This window comes from Limulus polyphemus, unplaced genomic scaffold, assembly GCF_000517525.1.
Source record: "Limulus polyphemus unplaced genomic scaffold, Limulus_polyphemus-2.1.2 Scaffold1273, whole genome shotgun sequence".
Taxonomy (NCBI): domain Eukaryota; kingdom Metazoa; phylum Arthropoda; class Merostomata; order Xiphosura; family Limulidae; genus Limulus; species Limulus polyphemus.
The window spans coordinates 16,221-43,538 of NW_013666883.1; the positions used below are offsets into that span (position 1 = coordinate 16,221).

General features: G+C 30.7%; 1 protein-coding gene across 1 annotated transcript; it reads right to left on the minus strand.

Moving 5' to 3' along the window:
• On the minus strand, positions 1-26,880 carry LOC106462879 (ras-related protein Rab-2). The gene is made up of 8 exons (XM_013922845.2): positions 26,730-26,880; positions 15,731-15,802; positions 15,256-15,323; positions 13,493-13,575; positions 10,073-10,165; positions 6,635-6,746; positions 4,597-4,665; positions 1-4,052 (listed from the first exon to the last, which is right to left on the minus strand). Exons 1-8 carry the CDS (start codon positions 26,773-26,775, stop codon positions 3,951-3,953), a joined length of 645 nt encoding a protein of 214 aa, XP_013778299.1. The 5' UTR covers positions 26,776-26,880; the 3' UTR covers positions 1-3,950.
• Positions 26,881-27,318: the final 438 nt, after the last annotated feature.

Here is a 27,318-nt window from a genome sequence, read left to right on the forward strand (position 1 = left end):
TTCCTTTAAATCCGTTTTTTATTTCATCACATCTAAACAAATATTCAGTTTTCTCTAATAAGACGGTACAAAAGCTTTCATTTTCGATGCTTACAGCTCTAATCTACTTTTATGAAATTACCCAGTAAAAAATAAATAAATATTAAAGCAAAAGTTTTATCATCAGCATATTCTCTGATGAAAAAATAAACTATAATTATAAGTAACAAACAGTAACACAGATGCAAAATTACATTTAGCATTTCATGAAACTTTGTGTAAAGGTACCAAGTTTACTGCATTTTTCACAGCTACATGCACTAGTCGTCAATCATTTTGAAGTGACAGCCTACAGAGAAGGTATCTATTCAATACCAACCATCACCAACTGTTAGGCTACCCTTGTCTGATCGAACAGTAGGATTTTACTGTCACATATATATTCCACTCGTGGCACTAAAGTAATGGAATGCAAACATGATCTGCACTCAGCCCAACAGAACTGACACAAAACATTACAAATAATACATCAGAATACATGTAAGTATACATGTTTATTGACTTTTCTACAGATTTCAGTATCATATTTACATGGTTCAGACTGCACAATGACAACCTGAGACACATACAATTTTAAGAAATCTGGACACTTAATGTTATACACATTTATATATGTGTACATATATTTTTCTAGTACTTTTAAATTCAAGCACAGAACACAAATTGGCATAAACATTCTAAACTTGTCAATACTGATATATGAAATGAACCTTTTAATCAGTTATTATCATTACTTAATTCACAAACACTTAAGATTTAACAGGAGTTGTTGTTTTAAGGTACTGTGCTGACTAGGTGTATTGCAATCACAATTTTGCTGAAACTGAACGACCACACTGGCAAAGATCGCTGAAATCTTTGATTGTAGAAGAAAATAAATGCTACAGGAGTCAAAGCTAGAAAAAAAACTTTTGAAAAGTTGTCTTCGAATCCAGAATGTTTGAAGCTACAGATGTGACTTAATTCTTACTATCTTACAAAAATTACATTTCAGTGTTTTCAAATCACAATATTACAATAAGCTTTTGCACAAACTAAACTTTATCAATTTACTGTTAATTATATATTTCATACCTCACATTAAAAATTGTCAAGTTTCACAATTTTACACACCTTGTAATCAAAATTTCATGTTTTAAAAAATATTTAATTATGAAATTGGTAAATATTAGTTCTAATTTTTTTACTTCTTGGGAGTTACATCAAGATTTTATATCTCTTTACAATTTTTTAACAGAATTATCTCTTCTTTGTTATTTAACTTTATATATATATTCTCAAATTTGCAATTGTATGAAAGCAGAAACAAATTGTTTAAGGTAAAATAAGTAAATTTGTCTTAATTTTTTGAAATTAAGGGAGATGATGGGAATGTCAAACCAAGAAAAGTTTCATTATGAACATAATTAAATTATATGATGTAATTTTTCATCATCTGTCCCATATATATCACATAAAGAATAAAATGAATCACTTCTAGTTATTCTACATGTGAATATGCACCTTTCAGTTGTCTCAGAATACAAGTGCAATGAACCATAGATAGATGATGAAACTTTTTACTTCTAATATGTGGTCAATTTCTCTCTCTTTTCCTTTAATGATGGGAGGTATTGATACAAATCAAGTTCCATTGTAAGTGTGTGTTTGAGAAGCATTCAATAAACCCACTTAACCTTTACCACTGCTAAAAAACAATTTACACAAGTCAATTTAAGATATACTAACATAAACACAACATGAATTTAGATTGAGGAATCTTTGTTTCAGAACTAATGTTATGTTGTAATTAGTATAGTTAATTTATTGTAAAGTATACTTGGTTATTTTTTCATAACTTTAAAGCAAGCACAAGTTAATTGATCAAGTAATTTTTATTAAGTTTTATGATTTATAAAGAAGTGACAATACTGTATATAGGTTATTTAATACACGACAAGAAACAGAGACTTGACTCCAAATATCTTCAAATTAAAGTTTTCCCTTCGATCTTTAAGCTCACAATACTAATATAATTTTTCTGCTAGTCTTGAAGTTTTAACAAGCTAAGAAATAACATGGTTCAACCATTTTATAAATTTCAATTACCAATTAAATATTTAAAAATGTTACATACTTTTGTGAATTACCATAACAAAAAATCTAAAACTTTTTATTAAAAAAAGGGCAGTTATCTAACATAATTCTAGTTATAAAAGAAATATTTATTGAAGTACAGAGCAAAATAAGCACAGAGAAGTTCTATTATGCAAGAAAATGTCTCTATGCAGGTATACACCAGTTTCATAAAATTGCTGATTAATAATCACTAGAGAATACTTTGTTATTAATTACTATCAGAGTATTAAATAAGACAATACTACACTCAATTATTTTTATATGAACCATACACTTCTGTCATGAAGTTATCATTTCACGTGTGCTACAATGTTTGAAAAATTTCAAGATTAATTACAAAAAAGGAAAATTAAATATTTATGAAGTCTGCAATTCAGGTTTTTATTACTATATATTTGTATAAAAAAACTGAAATTTTTAACATAGTACAAAACAGCAGCGATAAAAATACAAAACTACCTCAAGTTTTTCCTGAACATTTTGAAGTTAAACTTGTAATGTTGCTCATGCTATATATTCTGCAAACTTAATAGTGACTATGACATGAAAACACTCTTCATTCAGTCAATAATGATTTAACAGCAAAAATTAAATAGGCCACTAATTCAAAAACATGCAACCTCACTATAAAAACATTGGAGATCTAGTTAATAAACCAAAACAAAACATGTTACTTATATGTGCTTTCCCAAATACTAGTTGTTAGGACATAATTGCTATCAGCTACTCCAGTAATGCAAAATATACTCTTATCTGAGCTAGAAACATACAAGCATACCTTAAGTTATCTAGCCTATTAATATTATGTGATATTTTTTTATAAAATTTTTCTGAGATAGTTGGACAATATTAAACTACAGGCACTCACAGATTATTATTATATTCAAGAGAAAAATCTTATACTTTAAATTGAAATTTTTATACAGAAAGTTAAAAAAAAAACGTGATGAAATCCCTTTTGCAGGTTCAGAAAATCAAAGCTTCTATAGATAATTCACATTTCTTTTCACACATACACTACAGATGCTTCCAAACTGCTTTACTGTAGTTGTGCTTTATCCACAAAAAGAAATATTTTACAAAAACTAAAACTATGGAGTGTGTAAAAAAACATTTAGGAAATAATTTCTAAGTCTAGTCTATGTCATTAATGTAGATGATTAAATAAAACACAGATAAATATAAGAGAGGATAGTACAAAACAAACAAAATTATTGTATCAATTCACAAGCTTGTCTTTTTACATCAAATTGTTTTTAAGTGCTAAGTTGTCATAAAACCAATCAAAGACACCTCTTTACAGACTGGTAGAAATGTACATGTTCATGAAAAACAATTCCTCTAAAAGGAGCACAAAAGCCTCACATATCGTTACATAAAGTAACGTAAAAAAAAGACGAACAAAAGTTGAAAGGAACACCATTTAAACTAAATAACCAATTTTAACTTTAAATATATTTTCAAGTTTGAATTTAGAAAATAACTCCTTAAGCTGTAGTCTAATTATAAATATTTTCAAGGAGTTATACCCAAAAATAATAAACCAGAACTTTGTTTGCATTGAAAAAGAACAAATTATCATGATTTGGAGTGTTGTAGTACTACTTGAAAAACAAATAAAAGCTAGAAAAGGCTGAGGATGAAAAAAATATTGAAGAATAAAAAAAAAGATACTAGATTCAGAAGAATACATGAGGATAATACAAAATGGAAACTAAAAATTGTTAACAACACTTAAGTTACAAATACATCAAGTCTCAACATTATTTTGTTACTGTAGCTACTTATGCATCTCAACAGCATCCTCCACCCTGATTGGAACTGGAATATTGTCCACCAGATGGCAGGTTAGAATTTGTTGGTAAGTGTTGAGGACCAATCTTTATCCCATTAGCCTAAAAATTATATTCAACATGGAAATGCAATAATTTTTCAATTATCAAATTATCATTCAAAATTATAACTTAATATGAATAACATAATTGAAACAACAATATCAAAAATACCTTAGGTAAGAGCAAAAGTATTTTAACTTCTAATGCAAAATAAAAACCACATGATATTAATACAGTTAAAATAACTACATAAATGTATTACAAGTAACTGTATAAAATTAACAATGACAGCAGGACTATCTAAAATGATTATAATTAACAATAATCATCCCTCATAGAGATCTCCAAGTTCACACATTGCAAACCACTAGTGAACAGAAATAAATATCATTCATATTGTTGACTTAAAAATAAATTTAATAAGTAATTAAATTCCTTAGTTACAAATCAAATTCATAATCTTATGCTACCTATTCAATAGATTTAAGCCATGTTATCTCTGAAATGTATATCAGCAATATATAGTTTCACATAAACTTATAATCCAATAATCTAACCTCTGCTAACTCATTCAGTCTCGTTTTTTGGTTACTTAAATTCTTACCTCATTATTTATATCAAAAACTCCTTCTTGAATTTTCTCATAAATTTCTTTAGCAGTATTGATAAAAGCCTAATGTCAAGAAAAAACAAACAAAAGTAAGTATTATTTACATCTATTTGATCCAACTGCCATCTAGTAATTCTCATTGTTGTAGTTATGGTAGGGAAAGGAACTGGTATCTTTTACATGTTATTTGATAAACACTCAATCATTTGTTTGTTGAGTAGTAAAAAACAAAATGTGACAGTTAATATGAACATATGGTATAAAGCATGACAAATATCTATTACATAACAAAGCAGTAATCATACAATAATTTTGTCTATCAATTCACAAAAGTCCTCTACCTGGGTCTTATGATATAACAAGTGTAGTGTGATAAAGCAGAAATTCAAATGAAATATAAAACTGGTAGTATAAAATATCAGAAAAAAAAAAGCTTGTGTAAATATAATGTTTCATTTTACACTGAGCAATGAGATCATGACCAAATCCTTCACGAGATGTAGCACACAAATTTTTTGTTTCTTTTCTTAATTGTATATACTTACAATTAATAACAAAAGAAAAAAAATGCAATAACTGAAATTAATTTAAGAAAATCTGATGTTAAGTTATAAGCCATTATTATAGTTTTAATAAGTCAGTGCCTGATTCAATGCTAACTTATCTGTTAGATATACATAACTGTTTTAGTTTAATGTGAGCATTACAATTTAGATAGTTTATATAATGTCGGTGTCATATTTAGTTATTTTTAGAATAATTGTGTTGTTCAATTGTTTAAAATAGTGAGATTATTGCATCAAGTTGCTAGAACTTTCTCAGTTTCTTGTTGATTTGAGTATTATTGCATCAGAATATCTAGTAATGTGTGGAAAGTTCTAGACTTCTGCCAGGGTATAAATACAAGTTGAAAAATCATTATTTAGTTCTAGTTCTAAACTGTGTGATTGTGAGTTTAGTGATAAAGAGTACATATGGTGATTTTTAAGGTGAAATGATCACAGGCTGTATTGTAATAATAGAGAAGAGAAGAATTCTTTGTCTTGTCAATTGTGTTCTAAAGTAACTGAACCAGCCTGTGTAGACTTTAATCAAAAAGAAAATTATTTAAAGCTCTGGCTAAAACTGTGGTAACCAACAGCATAATTAACATTTGTATATAAACATCTGATTTGTTTTTAATATATTATTCTTAAAACAAGCAGACTCTGTTGCCATTTGTTTATTGTTGAGATTTATTGGCAACAAGTCACAGACACCTACTGTAATGAATTCAGCCTTACAAGACCTGACACTAACTTATACAGTTACCAAAGTGGTTTAGAAGTGATTCTTCATTAATAAACATAAGATACGAAACTAAACAGTAAGAAACATAAAAAAGATATAAAAACAAATATTTCATGTTAAAAGTAAAGATTTACAAGCTGTTATGTTTTCTCATATGTATTTTAACAATTCCTTTTACGTATCTTTTAAAAGTTCATTATCAAATGACATGATTAAAAAAATTAGAAACAAGCAATATTTAAGGTTGTCCATATCAATACTTGATGCTTAAGAACACTTGTATTTATTCCAGTACAAAGGATTGTTCAAATTCGATGACGAGGAACCCACTTTGAGACTAATAATGGCTGGAGACGGCTTGAATGGGTAATGAAGAAAAACTTTAATATAAGTTTAACATAACAACAAATGTACAACGTTTCGACAAGGTTTTGTCATCATCAGGTGATTGTTGTTGAATGTCCATGCATAAATTTTAACAGCCATAAAAAACAACAACAAAAGAATTAAATTCTGTATTTACCTTTGATTTAAATAAAAAAAACTTTTTATAAGAGGTTTTGAATTGGATTATATTGGTTTTAATAAGGCCATTAAAAATGCTCTGCATATACTTTCTCATAATAGTGGAATATAAGTTAAAATATGACTAATGACAGTTTTTAGATTTCTTGACATTCTACAATTATGTATGTAACACTGGATTGTTTTTCAGTTCTAATGTGTTTTTTTTGTACTTCACCTCTTCAACATTAGCCGCAGTTTTAGCAGATGTTTCCATGAAAATTAATCCATGTTCCCTGGCAAATGCTTCTCCTTCTTCTTTTTTGACCTCTCTTCTTGATTCTAAGTCACTAACAAGATATATTTTCTTTATGTTAACTAAGAACTTCTTTAGTTGATATATGTATGAGCTAAGACTTACCAGTATAAGGGATTAATTGTAACCTTAAAATTTTAGCGATAAAATGAAGTTAAAAAATACTTTCTTCTAACATTAACTATATTTTCTAAGAATTATTCATAACTATAAAGTCAACTATTACATACTTTTAGAACTAAAATTAAGCTATGCATGTAAGTTTAAGTTGTGAAACGTTAAATTTTTTCATTCCATAGTGAAAGATATGTTGGACTTAATTTTTTTAAACTGACATTCTAATGGCAAAAAGGTGGAATCAAAATGAAAAATAAAAGCAAATATTCATAGATTCAGATAACAATTTTACACTTCAGGAGTTAAAAAAAAGCAAAAGTGTATTTGTGATCAAAGTACACCTCCAATGAATTCTAATCTCTCTAAGGCAGAGAAGATTACTTTCACAAACACAAGTTTACAAAGGAGTGACTACAATGGCTTCACGCAGAAGTAAAGTTATTTTCATATCGCTGTCTGTATTAACCTGTGATAAACAACTAAAATATTAACATGCTTTTCATGATAATCAGTATTCTTACTGTCAACTGAATGTTTCCGAGTCCTGAGGAACCAACTGGATAAATAGGATTCCTTTATATTTTTACATAAAACAAGAAAAGCAGGATTTTTAATTTTCTCATTTATTACTTACTAACTACTGTAACATCTGAATGTTTTCTAAGTTTCAATGGTTTGCAATAATGTTTACCTTGCTCTTCCCACCACAAAATTCTTCTCATTGAGTAGTACACAGTTTTAGAGATAGACAGCTCCTCATTCAAGTCAATTCCTAAAACTTGACAGAACATTTCTGCCAGCAACACTACATACAACAGTATAGATGTTGCAGCATCAAACTGATACAAAATGTAGGTTAAAGATCTGAATTTTATTGAAAACTATATGATGGTGAATAGAATTAAAAAGTCAATATGAAGGTAATTTTAGTCTGAGACCTCAGAATGTATTTTAAAGAAGTTTTCTCTGTCCCAGATGTTAAAATTTATGCATAAAAAGTGCATCAATGCAAATAAACACTGTTTATACCACTGCTGCTCCTCTCAAGGTATAACTGCAGTCTGGTTAAAACATCACATAAGTGCTAAGCTAACATCTGGGTATCTTGGTTAGTAAATATTACCAAGTCATTTCTATTCTTTGGCCACCCTTTCAAACAAAAGATCTTCCAGCCTTCAGTGCTGTCCTTGTAAGATCATTTAGGTTATTAAACCAGGCAAAAATACAGGCTCCAACATCATAAACAAGTTAAAAGTCGCACTATTCATTATTACCATTAGGAACATGGGTGAGAGCTGTAAACTTTGACATGATCATTACTGAGCTGGTGGATTCCCGTAGATTCATATGCAATTTATGTGTGAATGCAACTAATTTCAAGGACACTAAGCATATCTGAATAAGTTCTGGCATTTGTTTGAAACTATTTAAAAGCATATGAATGTGCATACACAGCTAGATGATCAACCCTGAACAAAGTTGTCAATGTATTAAAATCTGTTAAGGTTATTTAATTCTAAAAAAGACAAAGATTAGTTTCTTCACTGCTGAACAAACTGACAACAACCTGTATTGTTTTAGTATGTATTTCTGTGAGTTAGAGTGGGACTCTTTTTCTCTCTCTCTTTATGTTAAATAGGAATACATTTTACTGTAAATCAGAAACTAACTTACACTTACACACCTTCTACACTACTGCTTATGTAATTTGTAAGGTGCTTCATGCAACTATTGTTATCATATATAATTTTATTAAAGCATGAAATATGTGAAATGGAAATTTTTCTCATAATACTGTAGATACCATGTTAAACGGATGAATTAAACACTACTTCATTTTGTTCATTCAAGTTATCAATGGCATGGTACTCTGGTCCAATAAAAAGATCCTCAGCAACTTGTTAAAAGTACATCTACAGCTAAAACAAACTATGTATGAAAAGTTGTCTGAAAGGTGAAGAATCAGCAGTGAAATTACATAAACTATCAGTGATACCCTGATGTTTTAAGGGATGATAGTGTACATGCCATCTACCATCACTTTGTCATCAGTCACAAGTCACTGCAAAAATAAAACATCTGCAGTTTATGTGATTTTATTTATCACAAAAGGTAGGTCAATTCATTTCCAATGTTTCACCAGCTTTTGACATTTAAACTGTTTTGAAGAAACTTTTATCTTTTGTTGTCAAGCCCAACTGATGAGTACTGATACAGCAAAATGAAAGATCTCGTGGGTTGTGGAAGACAAAAGACTGATATGAAATAATGTGGAATCTCAAATGGCCAATTTTAGAAAAATATGATGAAAAAATTAAGAGTTTACATTATTTTTACCATAAAACTAGGCCTATTATAATTGATTCTTTATCGTTCTTATATATTGTATCAATACCAGAATACTCATTGTATTGACCACCTCTTCTTATTTTTGTTGGGTGATATATAAAAAAATTAACATAATGTAACTGTCATTGCAAACAATCTGCTTTCCTGATATAGTGTATATATATAAAAACATTGTCAGTGACAGAAGTGCTGTGCAGGTATTTGAAAAGAAGTACTCTGAAACAAGCCTTTTCACAATTTTCTATCAACTCAAATTTATGTAAAGTAGATATATTTGTGCTACCGTGATTGTATTATAATTATTTTTCTTCATGTGTTGTTTTACTATAGGACTCTAGAATTCAGTATTAACAAGACTGTCTCACTCAGCTATTTACTGTGTGAGGAGCTCTTCAATTAAAACAATTTAAAATTATTATGATTTCCAGAAAAATTTTACATTTCTGTGAAAAACAAAATTTTACTATTTCTCATTCTGACACATGTGAGGCAGTGGGTAGGCCTTCAGTTTTGTCTATACATTAGTTTAATTATATAAATAGCAACTGGCAAACAGATAAAACTATAGTAATCAATTCCACCACATGGATTGTTACTAAAGTTATACAAATGTTAGTGCAACACATACAACTGAAGAACTTCAATATTTGGAAACAGGTCATGTTAGAAGGGGTTACATGAGATTTTCCATTAGCTTAAGAAACAAACTGTTTGAAACAGTAACCATATCTATAAGAACAATAAAAACAAAAAGCTGGCATTTCATGTCAAATCAAAAACAGTTATAAACTACATCAAGTTATATATTAATAGTTCATGTTCTCTACCTAATAGTACTTGTAAACCTAAATGAGTTTTAAACTTATAGTAACTTATAATAGTATAGGATCTTACTTTTTGTTTCCAATGAGCATTATGACCATGTTGGAGTTTGAGTGTTGGCGAGCATCTTCTAACCATGTAGTTAGGTGATTGAAAGTGTCTCGCCTGAAACAATAACAGAATTATATCTAATTTACTGTAAACATTTGTTGTTAAACAAGTCAATTCAACTCCATCCTATACCTAGATGGCACATAGGAGCCAGTGCTGAACTCTGGTTTTAGTGGCCAGATTATATACAAATTGTGACACATCCACCCTCAATAGGAAGCCAGTCATCTGCAGGTTAAAACTCATCTACCTGTGGTAACCATTATACAGCAGAGTATAATGAAAAAATTGGGGTAAAGTGTCTTTCTTAAGGACACAGCAACATTTCACCATTAAGCCTTGAACTTGCATCCCTCCAACTATGAGTCTATAGCATTAGACACTGGGCCATGCTGCCCTGTCTAGCAGGTGAAAACAAAAACATTTATATATTATACTTTGAGACTTTTAAAATACAAGTTTTACAAAGCTCATAAGAGAAAAGATGTATACATTTAGGTGTCAGTCAAAAAAATAATATACCTGACACATTGTCTTTGATAAAAAAAGGCATGTTTAGCAAACTACTACCACTGATAGAGCTGAATGATATAATGATCACGTACAAACAGCAATTACATTGATAAGTGTCGTAAAAAAAATCAATCAATCATTATTATAATTAAATCTTTCACCTTTGGGATTCACTGACATGACCAACCTTGTAGTCACAGAGTAACCATCAGAGTTTCCATACTATCAATTTTAATAGGTTCTCTTTATTTTAAAAAAAAATGGCAAGTCTACAGTAAACATTACAATATTTTGTACACACGAAAAAAAATCAGATTTTTTTCATTAAGTACTTTTACTAAAAATTTGTCTATGAATTTATGGAGTCAGTGTCTACTTTTCCAAGTGCAAAGTGATTTTCATGCTAAGATTAAAAATACTATACTTCATCTGAAAATTTTCAAATATCAGTTGCATAATGTCATAAACCTCCGAAATAAATATCAAACTTTTTTTTTTCAATAATAGAAAAGATATTTTATCTGTTAGTTTCTCTACCTTAATTCTATATGGACTAGGTCGATTTGAAAAAATATGAAATAAATCTGAATTACCTTTTTTTGTTTCTAGAATGATTGCATATTGCAACAGAAAACTATAATTGTTTATCCTAAATATTTTTGGCTCATAATGGTCTACATCGGTTTATATTTAATTTTACTGCTTTACTACCCTTTGAACTGTTCCTAACTAATAATCCCACCACACAAGTTGCAAACCACTTTGCAAACACGTAGCTCACATTACTGTATTGAATGATTTACTGCTCAAGCTGCTTGTGAGCATACCTCATGAAGAATTTTTATTAATATTTTTCATTATCTTACCTAATCTAAGCTTATATAATCATACAAGTTTCTAATTTTTATAATTTAGTTACTTATATAATACTTCTAAAACAAATATAGTACTTACATTTGATCTCTTGTTGTTTGTTGCCAAGAAAACTTAAGCCTTTTTTAAATAATAATAATGATACTAGTACACTAAATAATTTTCATTTACTAAAATAAAAGAATAATAACACCCACACAAAGATAACAATGTCCTATAATTTAAAATTTAACTGTTTTCTAACAATGACAAGAAGGCTGAAATTAATTCCCTTAGTTGCTTAAACTGAACTACAAGATATACTTTCAAACTGAAGACAAAATTGACAATACTCTGAAAAAAACAACAACATAAAACAAAATAGCATTATACGTCATTTGATAGGATAAAACTTTGCCTTTCTATTGGTTATAAATGACATAGTATACAGCATCAAAGAGAATTATTAGCAAGGATATGGCAGGTGGGGCTGATCTTCTAGCTTATGAATCCATAAACAACTAATATTGAAGACTATAAAAATTATACTTTGCCTTTGTAATATCTATATTATAATGAGTAATTTACATTAAATTCTGTACTTTAGAGATAGGTGGTAAATAAATTATTGATGGGGAAAGACCTAGAGAACAAATGTTACAATTCTAATTCTAGGGGAGATTGAAGATTTTAAAAAATATTTCCTTATAAAATTAAGAACTATAAACTTATATAATATTAAAATTTCATTTATTAGCTATATTTTGATGCTAAGTTTATTCATAATAAAGTAGTTTAATTAAATTTTGAAAGTTTAATTTTAAATTTTGAACTTGTAAAAAAGTTGTGACATGTGCACTTTGACTTACCTGTTACAAGAGAATTAATCAAAACCAGTGTTTCCAATTATTCCAACAATCAATTAAGTGCTCTCCCTAATTTTAGCATAATGTTTTTTCTATTTCTTGGTCATACTTAAGGGTGGATGCTTGATTTGAGGGTCTAGGGTTTGATTCTCATTGCCATCAAACTTTCTCACCCTGTCTTTCTTATGATAAAGTTACTAAGGCTATCTGCCAATCACTAAGTTTTCAATATGCTAGCAGCACTCGCCACCAACTTTTTTTCTTAAATTTCTGATTAGAGCCTGTGTAGGCAGCCCATTGGCCAATGACCATGTGTGGCCATTTTGCAAAAATGTGTGGCCAACTCGTAGAATCATCGATTGTGTTTTTTTTAACTGGTCAGAAGAAAAGAATGCCAAATCTCTCATTGAAATTTCATGCATTTGTAATTTTGAAAAATATTTTTTGTACTTTTGAGTTGCATTTTTTAATTGACCTTGAATGTCATTAGAATCCTGAAATAAGTATATTTAGCAAACATTTTCTGTTTTATTAATAGTGTGGACATTTCTGTGATCGACTGGCCACATCCATGGCCAGGAAAAAAACTTGGTTTCCCACCCATGGATTAGAGTGAAGGCAACTGTCTGACAGCACCTACCACCACCTTTGTTTTTCTTGTATATGTACCATGGTTTGAGGAACTCTGTATTAATCAATTAATCAAATGTAATCAATTAATGGGGCATCCATTAATGGATTAGAAATTATCTCTAATCACCCAGCTCTAACTACTAACAACATAAAATGTATTACCTGAAAAGGATTACATAAATAACAATTATCACAATTAGTTTTATAAGGTGTACGTGCAACAAAAACTGAATATCCTTTAATAGGTTTACTTTAAAAATCAACTGTCCTTAACATGTTCTTGAAAGAGTTAGTTGCATTATTCTGAAAGTTCAGAGTTGTAGAAAAAAAAATATAATGTGAAGTGAGACTCAAACTAAATAGGTTATCTGGAAAAATGAACAACCAAAACATTTACCATCATCACACATTTTACTAACTTAAACTTAAATCTCTTTATTATACCCAAAGGTAAATTTTAGACAGACCCTCCCTTAACCATCTATATTTTGTATCAAAGAGCAGAGTTTTTTCCTACCTTGTAATGTCATACACAAGTAGAGCACCTGCTGCACCCCTGTAGTATGAACGAGTAATGGATCGGAATGCTTCCTGACCAGCCTGAAAGTTTACAAACAGCTTTACAACAATCTTATAAATAACTTATATTGTTTATCATTCATTCTTCAACTGAAACTTTATCAGAATATAACCATATGTATAACATTTAAGAATTACACATATTTATCCAGCTTTGTTTTTAATCACAGAAAACCATAAGAATCAAAACTTAAGAACAGAAAATTAGTTGCAAAAAACATTCAACCACTCATTTCTAATTACAATAACAACCAATACGTACATCTACTATAATAATTCCTAAGCACAGCATAACTTGGTTACCATACACAACTACAGCATCAAGAAAGTATGCCACACAATAAAACGCTACATAATCAAATACATTTTTAACCATATGAAAAACTCTTTTTGAGAGTATTAATAATTTCTTATATGAATAATCTAAAATATGTATAGGAATATTGCACTTAATTTTAACTTACTCATTTGCACTGCCCATAGTCTGACATTGCCTTTTAGTAAGAATAAAACACTTTTCCTAACCTTCTCATTTAATATCAATCACTAAAAATTTGACATATTACATTTTTTGAACATTCAACTATTTTCAACTGTATAAATCATACAATGGTTCCAAAGCCATACCTTCTTTCATTCAATTAAGGGTTGTTAGCCCCCTAACCCTTGTCATAGAACTTAATTCCCTACAAAGATATTCTTTACATAGTTCTACTTCCATATATCTAATAATAAGTGAATTTGACTTTAAAGTTCTTTCAGTAATTACTTGCTGGTTAAGATGAGAAACTGGTCAAAGAATATTTAACCTAATTGGACAGACTCTGTCCATTGGTCCAACTTCATATTGCAATTCCAAATTTACTATATTTAACTATGTAAAATGTGGCAAGCTTTTAGTACAATGTACAAGTCTGTTGTAAACAAACAATCAGATGAGTTACAAATATATTTGTACTCAAAATATGTCTGTGAATGGACATTAACCTGATTCAGACTCTGACATGCAAGGTGATGTTCATGTGAAGAATAAAGATACTTTTATCCATCATACAGTTTGCATACTGTATTTATATAACCTCCAGAACTGCCAAAATTCACATCTATCATTTTTCTCAGTATTCCTGTATACTGTATTTGATATTTTCTCTTCCATAAACTGTCACCAAATTAGCAGTGTTGGGTAAATAGAATAGTTGATAACTCTGATATCAAACACATAATACCAGGTTAAATGGCACTCTGTCAAATGTCATGGGTTGTACACTTTGAGTTCCATTAGTGCACTTAGGGTTAATATGGTACTCTAATGTCAATTTGGTGCTTGAGTTGTTCAAGATATCTAGATTGAGTGAGATTTTTTTAACCAAGTCCTGATTCTCTTTAAATAGAGTGAGATTTTTTTAACCGAGTCCTGATTCTCTTTCAATAGAGTGAGATTTTTTTAACCGAGTCCTGATTCTCTTTAAATAGAGTGAGATTTTTTTAACCGAGTCCTGATTCTCTTTAAATAGAGTGAGATTTTTTTAACCGAGTCCTGATTCTCTTTCAATACTGCAACTTTTTTTTGAAAACATTAAGTTTTTTCACAATATATAGCTAACTTACATGACTTGTGAGAAGATACTGGAAAACAAATATCCATCATTTCATTTCTGTACAGAAAAAATTAATCTAAAAAAGAAAAAAATTCATAGTTACAGTGTCCCAGATCTGTAACTTAATCTGCTTTCCATCAATGGTGATCATCCTGGCTCCAAATTCCACACCTGAAAGTAAGTTTTGAGAACATTTTAAAGTTACTGATCACTGACTCTTTGCCTAAATAACATCAACAAAAAAGTTTAAAAAGCACACTGACATAAACACAGGAACAACAAAAAATTATTTCAGTGCAATATATTTATTTCATTCCTTGCCTAATATTCATATATTTAGTGTCACATACAAGAAGGAAGTCTTCACTACTTAATGCTAATCAAACATTCTAAAAAGGACTTTTTGTTTTACAATATATTAATTATCTTCTTTTTCTTCTGCAAGATACTGATCACTTAAAATTACCCAAATGGGTATTAATGAGTAAAGGTACTTTACTATTACTCAATTTTAGACTATTATATACTATTATGTACTCGTTAGATATGGTATTCTTTAAGAAAAATAAGATACTCGCCAATAGTTAAATCATGAACAGGTTGAAATCTCTTATCTGTAAACTGGAGAAGAAGGCAGGATTTTCCCACACCTACAAACAAGAAAATAATAATTATATATAATATTGTGTAACATTTTCTGTTATCATGAACAATAAATGTGACTTTAAGGAGTTAGTATATTTTCATTTCGTATTTCATAAACAGTATAGAATTTGTGATCTTCTAGTGCAATTTGAGCCCTATAGAAACTTAACTCATTTGAAGAAATTTGGACAAAATCATAAAATATGCCCTTATTAAAAAATGCATACAATATCTTATGAGCATACTATAATGGACATTCAATACCACACATATGGTACATTAGAGCCTATGAACATGTAGACTTACAGTATCTACGTTACATACATAATTTTATAGGATCATATAAGCAATAGCCTAAACAGCTGTTATTTCTGCTATAACCTATCCTATTGGATATAATAGGTTTATGATGTCAATATGCTGTATTATTACTTGGTAACATGCGAAATCAATGCTTAAATTAGTCTCACATTATAAACACCAATAATAATGAAAAAATGTGTTATACCTAGTATTTTGTTTTCTATTTCAAAGTTTCATAACATAAGATAATTCTACTAAATATAGTTTTTTATACAGTGTAAGTTACTAGAGTACATTGTTCTTGCTACTTCAGAAAGTTATATTATTTTACTTTATTAATAAAGTTCAGGAACATAAACATTTGTAAGCTTCAAAGGATTTACCTGGTGTTAAAAAATTATTTTGATTAATTTGAGCATTCTAGAATTGTGTACATATCTGTTGAAATATTAAGGTTAATCTACAACTGTTAATCAACAATTCAAGAAGTATAAAAAAAAACAAAAATAATAATAAATAAAACATTGGCAGTTGATGCTACAAGACAGTTGCCTTTCCTCTAATGAACAGTTCATTAACAAGAAAAATGTTAGTGGTAAGTAGTGTTGCAGTCAGCAGTTAAACATCAGGGATATGGTAGATAGCCTTAGTAGCTTTGCCGTAACAAAAACAGAGTGAGCAAGTTTGGTGACAATATTTCAATCACTTAGATACTGGAATAATAAAAAATAATCAATAATGAAAACCCTAATTTGGATTAGTTGATTACTTTTTTCACAAAAATGTCATTTGTACTTTTACATAAGTGAACCATTTTCACTGAAATTGGGTCATATTTTGTTTTGCTTAAAATGTTGACAACCACTGGCTATAAATTTCTCTAGACCAATCACGACGTGAGGCTTATCAATCATTCTAGAACCCATGAGAAAAACACCGCTAGTATATAAACAGTTAAAAGGTCACATGACCTGATATTTCTGGATAGTATTGGTTTGTGCATGCACTTTGACATTTCTTTCTTTTCAATATTAATTATTCATCATTATGGTAACAAGAGGTTGTGTAAATGACCCAAACATATTCTTTTATATTTGTGGTAAGTTTGTTGTCAAGAAACAAAGGCAAAACATTACCACAAAGAAAGTCCTATTACTTCCATTTCACATAAAACTGGGCTTGATGAGGCAGTTTGTAAAGGCCTTAGCCACAGATAGCAATTGTTTCAAGTAATGATGTGGGCAATTCCCAACTTCTTCAGAAGAAAAACTAGAAAAATGATTTTTGTTGGGCCTCAGATTAGGAAATTTACTTTGGATGAACAGTTCGAAAGGACAATGAGGAAAGTTGAAAAAGAAGCGTGGATTGCTTTTAAACATGTTATTGACAAATTTTTAGGAAACAACAAGGACCCAAATTACAAAAATATTGTCAATAACATGCTCGATAAATTCAAAGACTTGGGTTGTAATATGAGCCTTACACTCACATATTGATTATTTCCCTGAAAATCTCGGTGCCGCCAGCAAAGAACAAGAAGAAAGGTAACATCAAGACATCAGGGAAATGGAGAAGAGGTATCAGGGAAGGTGGAACATCAGCATGGTGGTTTATTACTGCTGGTTATTGAAATGAAATGCTCCAGATGCAATACATAAAAGAAAGACCATAACACGTAGTTTTGAAACTAAAAGACTTAGATTTCACAAAAAAATCAGGATGACTGAAGATGCATATTCATTTGACATCAATGTTCTTCCCTTTTCTTCAGTTTGGTTGTAGTTTTTTTAACAAACATAATAATAAAAATAGTTCATTGTGGTAAATGAAATAATAATTTAATCTAAGTAATAGGTTTTTCTTTCCGATTTGTAAAACATCGTAAGTGATAGAAAAAAATGAATACATCATTTCTGAAATTTTCATAGCTGAATAATGGAAAATCCCTTATCAAAACCAAAACTTTTATGAAGTTTAAATTTGCAGGCCTGTGTAATCAGAAACACTAATTTGAATTAATTCAATTATGATTTCAATTAACCTACTAGTTTAAGTGATATTAATCAATGTAATTGCTGCTCATAAGCAATCAATTAATTAATTCAATGGCCAACTCTATTTGCAAGATGTCTTTTTTATATAATGTTTAGAAATAAGGTGCAGATAATGTTTTACTAGAATTAAAAGTAAAGAAGAAGAGAAAAAGATATATTTATATTCAATTTGTAAACAATACATTAAGATTTAACAACAGCTAGCACAAAGACTGAAGCATCTTAAGGTAGAATTGTTTAAATTTGCTGATGTTTTGTTCATCATTCAACATTATCTGATAATTTAACTGGTCAGCTGAACAGCATTTTTACAGTTACTGATACAGACAACTGTATATGTCACTAGAGTACACATGTAATGGCAGTGATAAAAGGGTATACACAGGGTGGAATTGTAACTGAAGTGAAAGTAAGATTTATTGTTGATATTTTTTTAAATGTAAGTTTCGTTAATGTTTTATTCAGTGTTTCAGAAGTTAACACATTTAAAATAATTAACTAAAAGATAGTTTGACAAACTTCCAGAGCAATGCAATAATACAGTTCTGAACACAGGCATGTTTTATTTAATAAAAAAATACTACAAAGCTGGGCAATTCATTAGTTTTGTCAGCTTCGGGAAAGGCATCTAGTGCATTTTCTGATGATAAATTCAGAATGATGTGAAAACAGATTTGACTGTCAAATTTGTGAATTGAATAATAACTTTCAACAGAACACCTGTAGTCTCATACGAACCACACTGCTGTATGTTTATCAACACTTGAGACCTTATGCAAAAAGAGCAGTTTGCAAGCTACATATGCCATATACACTATTAACTTGTATGAAGCAGAACCTAACTATCTGTTCAGTATGTGACACATAAAACTGCCAGAGAAAAAACAACCACATGCTTATGGTAGTTCTAGATTATTACATTATGGATATTCTTATCAAGTTCACAAATGTTTAAAGTTATTGATTATGCTGCCAATGCCAAGTTGACCATTAGAAGTACTTCCTACTGAGAACAGAACTAAGACAGCACTAGGAGCATCAATATGCTTTCACTGTTATCACCTGAAAGGGAACTGTCTAACTCACTTGACTATGACAGTATCATTGACTTCAAAATAGAAGACCCAGTACCTCACATGTATAGCATAAAAAAAAGAAATGAACATTATACATTGTAGGTATTTACAGTCATAATACACTAAAGACCTAAAATATTTATAAACTCAATGTGTTATTACTTCATTGTTTAGTAGCAGTACCAGTGTTTTTCATCAGAAAAAATAAATTTTGCTTAGAAATTTATCTTGTAAGATGTCAAATCATAATGAGCAATAATTGTAATAATGCATAATATTAGTCCGTTTTAAACAGTTTTGACCCATGTTAATTTGTTCTCCACAAAGAAAAGAAACTTGAAAAGTTTTCACACAGTATCAAGCTGCTGACCTTTAATAGTTGATTTTCCTTTATAGTTAATGTAGTCTACTAAATTGACTGGTTACAATCCTTTGTTGGTGTTGGTATTTTTTGGTTCTACAAAGCATAACTTGATTTAATTAAATATCCCATGGATTTATATATATATGTATGTATTTGTTTTATTAACCTGGGTAAAATAAAACAAATATAGCATGGTTTGTTTATGCTGGAACAAATAATATTCAATCTGGAATTGCATGAGTAATAGTAAATCACTATCAAAATACTGGTTCACAAGGTACGTTAAATACATAATACCTTTAAGTATTTTGCTACAGGTGATGGGAATTTTTTTTTTCACTTTCCACAAAGTAAGAGCACTTTCCCGTGGTATAGTTCCAGCAATTAAGTGTTGCACAATAATTTTATGTTTATCAACAGTAAAACTGACCAGAGAAAGTTTTAAAATATACAAATTTCTTCACTCACTTGTGGCAGCAATCATATTTACATTGTTTTATAGTTGTTACATGCCAATATGTAACTAGTAAATTATTTAAAATAATTTATAATTATATTATGACCAGGCCTCTTGCTTTTTTTTTTGAGAACCTGGTACAGTAGTAAGTCACTAAGTATGAATCTACTCATGGGATTTCTTGTCTATAGAAATTGTCAATCATGGCTATGCCACTGAGAACAACACTTTGTGAATGTAACACACATTGTAAATGGCTATATCTAAGAACTTAAGATTACAATACTATTTACTAGTTTCTTTTGAAGATGTTTCCTTAACATGGAGAACACAATCTGTCAGCTAAATGTGATTAGTTTCTCAAGTTTTCCATCCACCATACTGTGATCATTAATTTACATGGCCTTGAGCAATCTATGCTTATTATTTGCTGTTATGTTATTCAAACATTTAATTTTCTGAAACTAGTTGTCCAGGTTAATGAGAAAACAATGGAAGGATCATGATAACATTAATTCAGGCATTCTCTGTATAAATTTAAGCACTGTTCATCCAATTATTTTTTTAATACTGATCAAATAGTCTTATGTTAATGTATGAGATTATAAAATAATTCAGAATCTAACTGTACTCTTTGTGTATGTTTGAGTTTCAAATGCCTAAGAGGCTGTTGTAATGAGCTACATGCAATGATATATCTATAGTATTTCCAGATGTAAACAAGAAAATTGCAGCCACCATATGCCTGAAAATTTCTAATATTAAAAAGATTAATCAGTAACATATAATAAAAATAGTCTTTTAAGTTTCTGCAGTTTGTTTCATCAAAGATATGAAGAAAATTGTGTGTCTGTTAAGCGCCCTTAAAGTTTCACTGGTCACAGATTTATCAATGGCTAACACAGAACTCACTCAACCCCTAAAAATACCATAATGTGTTTTTTAAATTGACATAGTCACAATTTAAAGTGAAATGGAATAAATGTTTTGTGCTTTAAACATATTCACTATTTACCAATATTTTATAACTTCAAAATATTTTGTAAAGTCCGTACCACTGTACATTTTTTCCTAAAAAAATCTAGAAAAAAAAAAAAGGACAGCACTAATACCTTTGCCCTTCAGACAAAGTTGTTAAACCTTGAACAGCTTTAAGAGAAATTTAAAAGAATATAGAAGAACATGTGCAAGTGATTTGTCTTTCTGAATTTGGTAACGTTTAAGCAGATTACATTACAGACCAATCATTTATGTAATATATACAAAGTTTCATTTTTAGGAAGGTGACATTATGGACAGATCTGGAACAACCAAAGAGTGTTTGCCCTTATGTAAGATATATCTATATAATATCTAAACTATCACACGCAAAAAATATGCATTCAGACCTAGAAGTCAAATGCCAATAAATAGCACAGAGAACACTGGATTAGGACAAATGCCAGGAGATTCCAGAATATGTCTCGTGATGCACAAGCTTCATGTTAAGGGACAAGTTTTTCCGGTCAATCAGTGGTTGTAAGGGTTTGTTGGAATTACATAAATATCCAACCCAAACAAATCACTCCAAATCTGTACAATATATATATATATATGGATAAATTATGAAATTCACACCAATGTATTTTATTATTTACTAGACTGTTAATTAGAACTGGACAATTGAACTGATTACCCTTAAGCAGTGTCATGTAAACTAATAAATTAACTGAAAGTTTTTGTACCTCAAGTTTGCTCAGTTTTGGCGAGTTGCAGGTGAGCTCATAATCTGAGGGTCTCAGGTTCAATTCCCACTGCCACAAAGCTTTCTCACTCTGTCTTTGTTATAGAAAAGCTAATATGGTTATCTGCCACTGTCATTAATTTGGACTGCTGTTAGAGGAAATGCTACAGATCTGCAGTACCTGCCTCCAACTTTTTTATTTATTTTTCCCCATCCCTTTTAACTGCTAACTAAAGGGAAGGCAATATCTGGCTAGATCTGCTGCCAACTTATTTTTCTTTTTTGCTTGTATTTACCATAATTTGAGGAACACTACTAATTAATTCATCAAATGGGATCAATTAATGGGGCCATCAATGAATTAATTATAAATATCACTAAATTCCCAGCTCTACTGTTAATCTTAATTCAGCGTGATTTATCAAAGTACATTCTTGACAGTTTGGCCTCCATATATGGCATAGCCTTTGTGAATATTATATATAACCATCATATATAGACATTAACCACATTTTGTCCTGCCAGAGTTCACACAATGACAACCAAATAACAGACGGACAACAGCCTCAAAAGCAAAGGTAACCATAGATTTTTGCCCTGAATTATATAAATTAAAATTTGTCAGGGTTGGAAACTAACACTTTCCCACCCAATGCAGGTGTTTTTTTGGTCTTTAGCAGGCAGATGTTCACAAAATGTCAGCCAGACAAGAAGATATCACTTTGAGATTGATATACTGTATACTTGTGAAGAATGTTAAACAAATTATTTGCCAGTGAGCAGTTAATTGAGCATTTGTGGCCACCACCATTTGCAATAAAAAACAAGACCCAGGCAGAGGTAGCAAGTGCTACCTGAATTTTGCTGCCTGTGTATAAGGTATCTGATCAAGGTCTTATATTCAAGATTTTTGTTCATTGCTGCATGTCTCATTCCTTTTGTTTATGGTTGTCTTGACTTTTAGCTATATGCTCATTAGACAGTTTGCCTACATAATGGATACTGCATTAACATCAGTGTCTATTTGCAGTAATGCAAAATTCAGTCCTTGAAATAAGAAAATCAACTCCATGTAAAAAAATGAAATGCTACTGTAAGTGCATTAATCAGGACACCACCATTTTTTTTCAAAATAAATCCATTACAACAAAAATGAACATTCTCTATTGAACAAAATCCACCAAGAAAATATAAAATTCCACAAAAGCTGCCATGATAGGATTTAAATGCTTTAAATTGAGTAAAATATTTTTTTATGTGTAAAACAAAGCCGTTGTTTCAAGAATGAGAAAAAGTCAGTTGGTCAAGGCTTGAGCTTACGTAGCAACTAGGGAGCAGCTTTGCTATTGAATATACCACAAAAAACAACCTCATGGAAACCCTCAAGATTATCTAGTACTGGAATTTTCTTTTGCATTTTGGCCAGGGGCATCAAGAGCCAGGACTGCATTAGGAAGGGAGTTACACCACTGACACCCACAGAATGCCACTGCCATCCTCTCTGAGTGGTGTTATGCACAGTCAGGAGGACATGTCTCCATGGTTTAGCACCCAAACAGCAAGGAACTGCCAAGTGGCAAGGACTCCCATACTTCACTAGAAGGAGGAGGGAAATAAAGCCCTGAAGAGCCTAGAGGATCACAGTACCAGAGACAGTGCAATGGGTGACCATAATATCTTATATTGAAAAGCAGAGCAATCACATTGACGGAGTGCATCATCCACCACCTTACAGCATCTGGAATTATACATCAGGTCTGCGGTAGGACAAGTGTCAAACACCATGGATCATCAAAGACTGACAACAATCCCTGTCTGCTTTACTCATGTTAGTCCATGAGCGTATGGTCTGGGACAAACATATTTATGAAGTAAAAAGACCATGACATACATCTACAAGTAGTCCAGCAGAACACCCCATCTCAACAGTGGGTGGAAAATAACCTTGCGACATGTTATTTTATGTGGTTTTTTTTCTACATTTTATATCAATGCATAGAAGACATTGGAAGGAGTCAATCAAGCAACACCTGGCAGCATCTGGAATGGTAAATCAGGTATAGAGTACCCACCACAGATAAACAGTTATAGAACTGATGATGTCTCCCAAGGGAAGATGGAAATGTGCATCCAGGGACCTGATAAGGTAACGTATCTAATGGGAAGAAAACATGAAAATACAACAATTATCAGGAGAAAGGGAAGAAAACACCAGGCAAATGAACTGAGAAATACAACCCAGAATAGTGATAGGAAAAGGTTACAGTAGAGGTGAGGATTTCATGGAAGAAACAAATGGACTCGGGAACCACAGAAAGGAGCAGTATGTGTCATATACCTTCGGAAACCCTGAGCAGATAAAAGATGTGGTGGAATTGGAATATTCTAGAAGGGAAGGGGTGGAACATAAGAAACAGGAGATAAGTACAGAACATAAAATACCTGAATAACAAATCCCTCAAAAGTGAAAAAGTTCTGGTCAAGTCCCCTGAAACAACACATGACTAAGAGGCATATTCAGTAAGGGGGGAGATAGAGGATGCCCAAATCCAAAAGTAAAAAGATCACTGAAAACCTTGTTAGGACAATCGTGAGATGAGCGGAAACAGCAAACATATAATAAAAGACAGAAAATAGCTGAAGAAAGTAAAGTTCCAAAAGGAAAAGTTAACTATTATAGAAGTGATAAGCCTAACAATTGGCATAGGCCTAACATTTAATATGTTAGAGTAAGACTAACAGTGGAAAGGAGATGAGAAGAAGAATTTATTCCAAAGTGTGGTTCTAAAGTAATTGAATCAGCCTGAGTGCACTTTGACAAAAGAAACAGAGGATCTTCAGAAGAAAAAAAGACCAAACAATTATGGTAACTCGCAGCACAACTGTAAGGGAATTACACACAGAATACTAGTGTGATAGTAATAGAGAAGATAGTTCAGCTTGTCAACTGAAATTCTAAAGTAACTTAATAGTCCTAAGTGGAATATTAACAAGAAGAAGAGAACTATACATATAGTGCTTATGATATGCCTATAATCTCTATAGTGTGAAGACTTTGTTGCACATATGTTTAACTTGTTGTGAATATATATTTAAAAACATGTGAAGTGCATGCCATTCATTCATCGTTGAATTTATTGCTAACAAGTCACAGACACTTACTGTAGAAGAATCCTAAGCCCCAAAACAACACAGTATATATTTATACTATTAAGAAGAATAAGTAAAAGTGTTTTTATTTTGACACTTGGCAAAAAGAATTATATTTATAAATTGTTATAGTGTCTTGGATGAAGTTCATTCATTATTTCCATTCCCAAATTTATAATACAATTAAGTAGTTAACCTCAAAATATATAACATGTAGCTAAATTTAGCTGTTTCTCACTTAAAAATGGCTTGCTAGTTAATAATTACAACACTAGAATGGTACTGATGTCATGGTCAATAATGGTTATTATATTGAGTGTTAATGCATGTACTGGTTACTACAGAATCTAAGTATGTTGTATCAAAATTATCTTAAGAGCCTCAACAGTCCATACCTGGTCATGCTCTACCTGACAGCTATAGATCTTAACAATGGCCCTGCAGCAGTTTCTCTTGAAACTGGCTCTACACTAAAGAAATCACATCATAAGCACACCACTCTTCCATGATTCCTTTCCATTAACCATGTATCATACCAGGATGACAGTTCCCCATTTTAATGATAAGGTCACATAAAATCCATAACAATTGCATTCTATAGATTAGCCAGTATGTCTTCATGTGAAAGAGTATGAATACTTGTTTCACTCTTCAGCTGCTCGAGGTATGTGATAGCTGAACAGATATGTTGTGGAAGCAGCCTGTGTACACATAACTTGTGTTAATTTTATCAGATGGATATCTTTCTTGATTATGTTGTGTAATGTTGCTTGGGGCACATGAATTGGTTTTGCTCCTGACTTTTGTGTTTGTTGAGTCTCACTTATTACAAAATACCACACTTTGCTTACAACAGCAATGATATGATTTGTTACAAGTCTATTCCTGGATGGTCTTAATTTCCCAAGTTGATCCATATTCTTTTGTTTCCCAATGTCATTAAGTAAGATGATATCCCTGCCTTGGAAATTCTAACTCTCCAACCTGAATACATATTTATACTCTGAAGTGTGAATAATTTGTGCCCAAAAAGAGCTGTTACATGACTTTTGAAAAATGATCAATCTTGGATGACATTACATTACCTACTAAATACCACTGTCGAGATGTAGTTCTGATACATTCTGTTCCAGCACAATATTTATATCATCTATGGTTTTTCACTTGACTTGCAAATTCAAAATCATTCTAATATAACCCACGCAACCCTCTGTTTTAGGCTACAGTTATTATTCAGATGTAGACCATGTAGTCAGTATATGGAGAAACTGTTTTTCATTAAATCAATTACTAAGTGCTCTGTTGAAACTACTATGAACTTTTGTGACTATCTTCTTCAAATATATCATTATAATTATTAAATATGGCAAGCCTACTAAAACGTGTAAATGTAATAACTTGCATTCCTGTTCAATATGTACCCTTCAAATGTTTTGATATTTGATTAAGATGCTAAGATTAAGAATATATTACCTCACATTTGAATTATATTAAAGGGCATTTGGTGGAATATTGGCCACTGACTAGCGCTTTATCAATATCACTGATTATCAAGTGAAAGCTATGTCAGCCCTGTCGCAATATCTTCTTGCCTTCCAACAAAAAATGCAACATAGCCACTTACAGTTAAATCTGGTAAACTAGGGTTAGGTCTACGTTATTAGACATAATAATTATATGTATATCACACTCAGTAACTCACACAGAGTCATATGATAACTGATTTATCATTATCCTCTGCTAAAATAACCTTTTTACAAATACGAAATTGCAAATGCCCTAAAAAAATCAAAACAAATACACACCTGTATCTCCAATAATTATATACTTAAAGAGATATGCGTAAGACATTTTAGTTCAGTATTTTTCTTTCACAACCTAATTCAACATCAAACAAATATCACCCTAATGGACGTTAGTGGTCACTGATTTATAGTTTACGTCATGAACAGAAATGGAGAAGCACAGCAAACTGCTGCATGGTAGTGGACTCTAGTGGGAATATCTGTAATAAATATTTGTATCAACATGATACGCTTGTATGCTGAAAATTTGAAGATGTCATACTGGCCATTCTTTTGATAATATTGCTTCAAATGAGAAAATTAAAAAGAAAAGAAATACTATGGCAATCTATATTAGCTTCTTAATTACCTATATAATGAACAACATTTTTCTTTTATCAAGTTATATGTTTAGTTATAAACCAAAACTTGTAAAAGTATAAAAACCGACCCTAAAGCTCGAGTGTTATCGAAGAGTTAGTTGTCTCTTCTTTATCAGGACCAAAAGTGAAGCCCATGCCATCTATGAACAAAATATAAAATACGTACAACAAAGAAGCATTTGGTCCTTTAAGGTTGTCCTTGCACGTCCACCTTTGAGAAAAGTAAA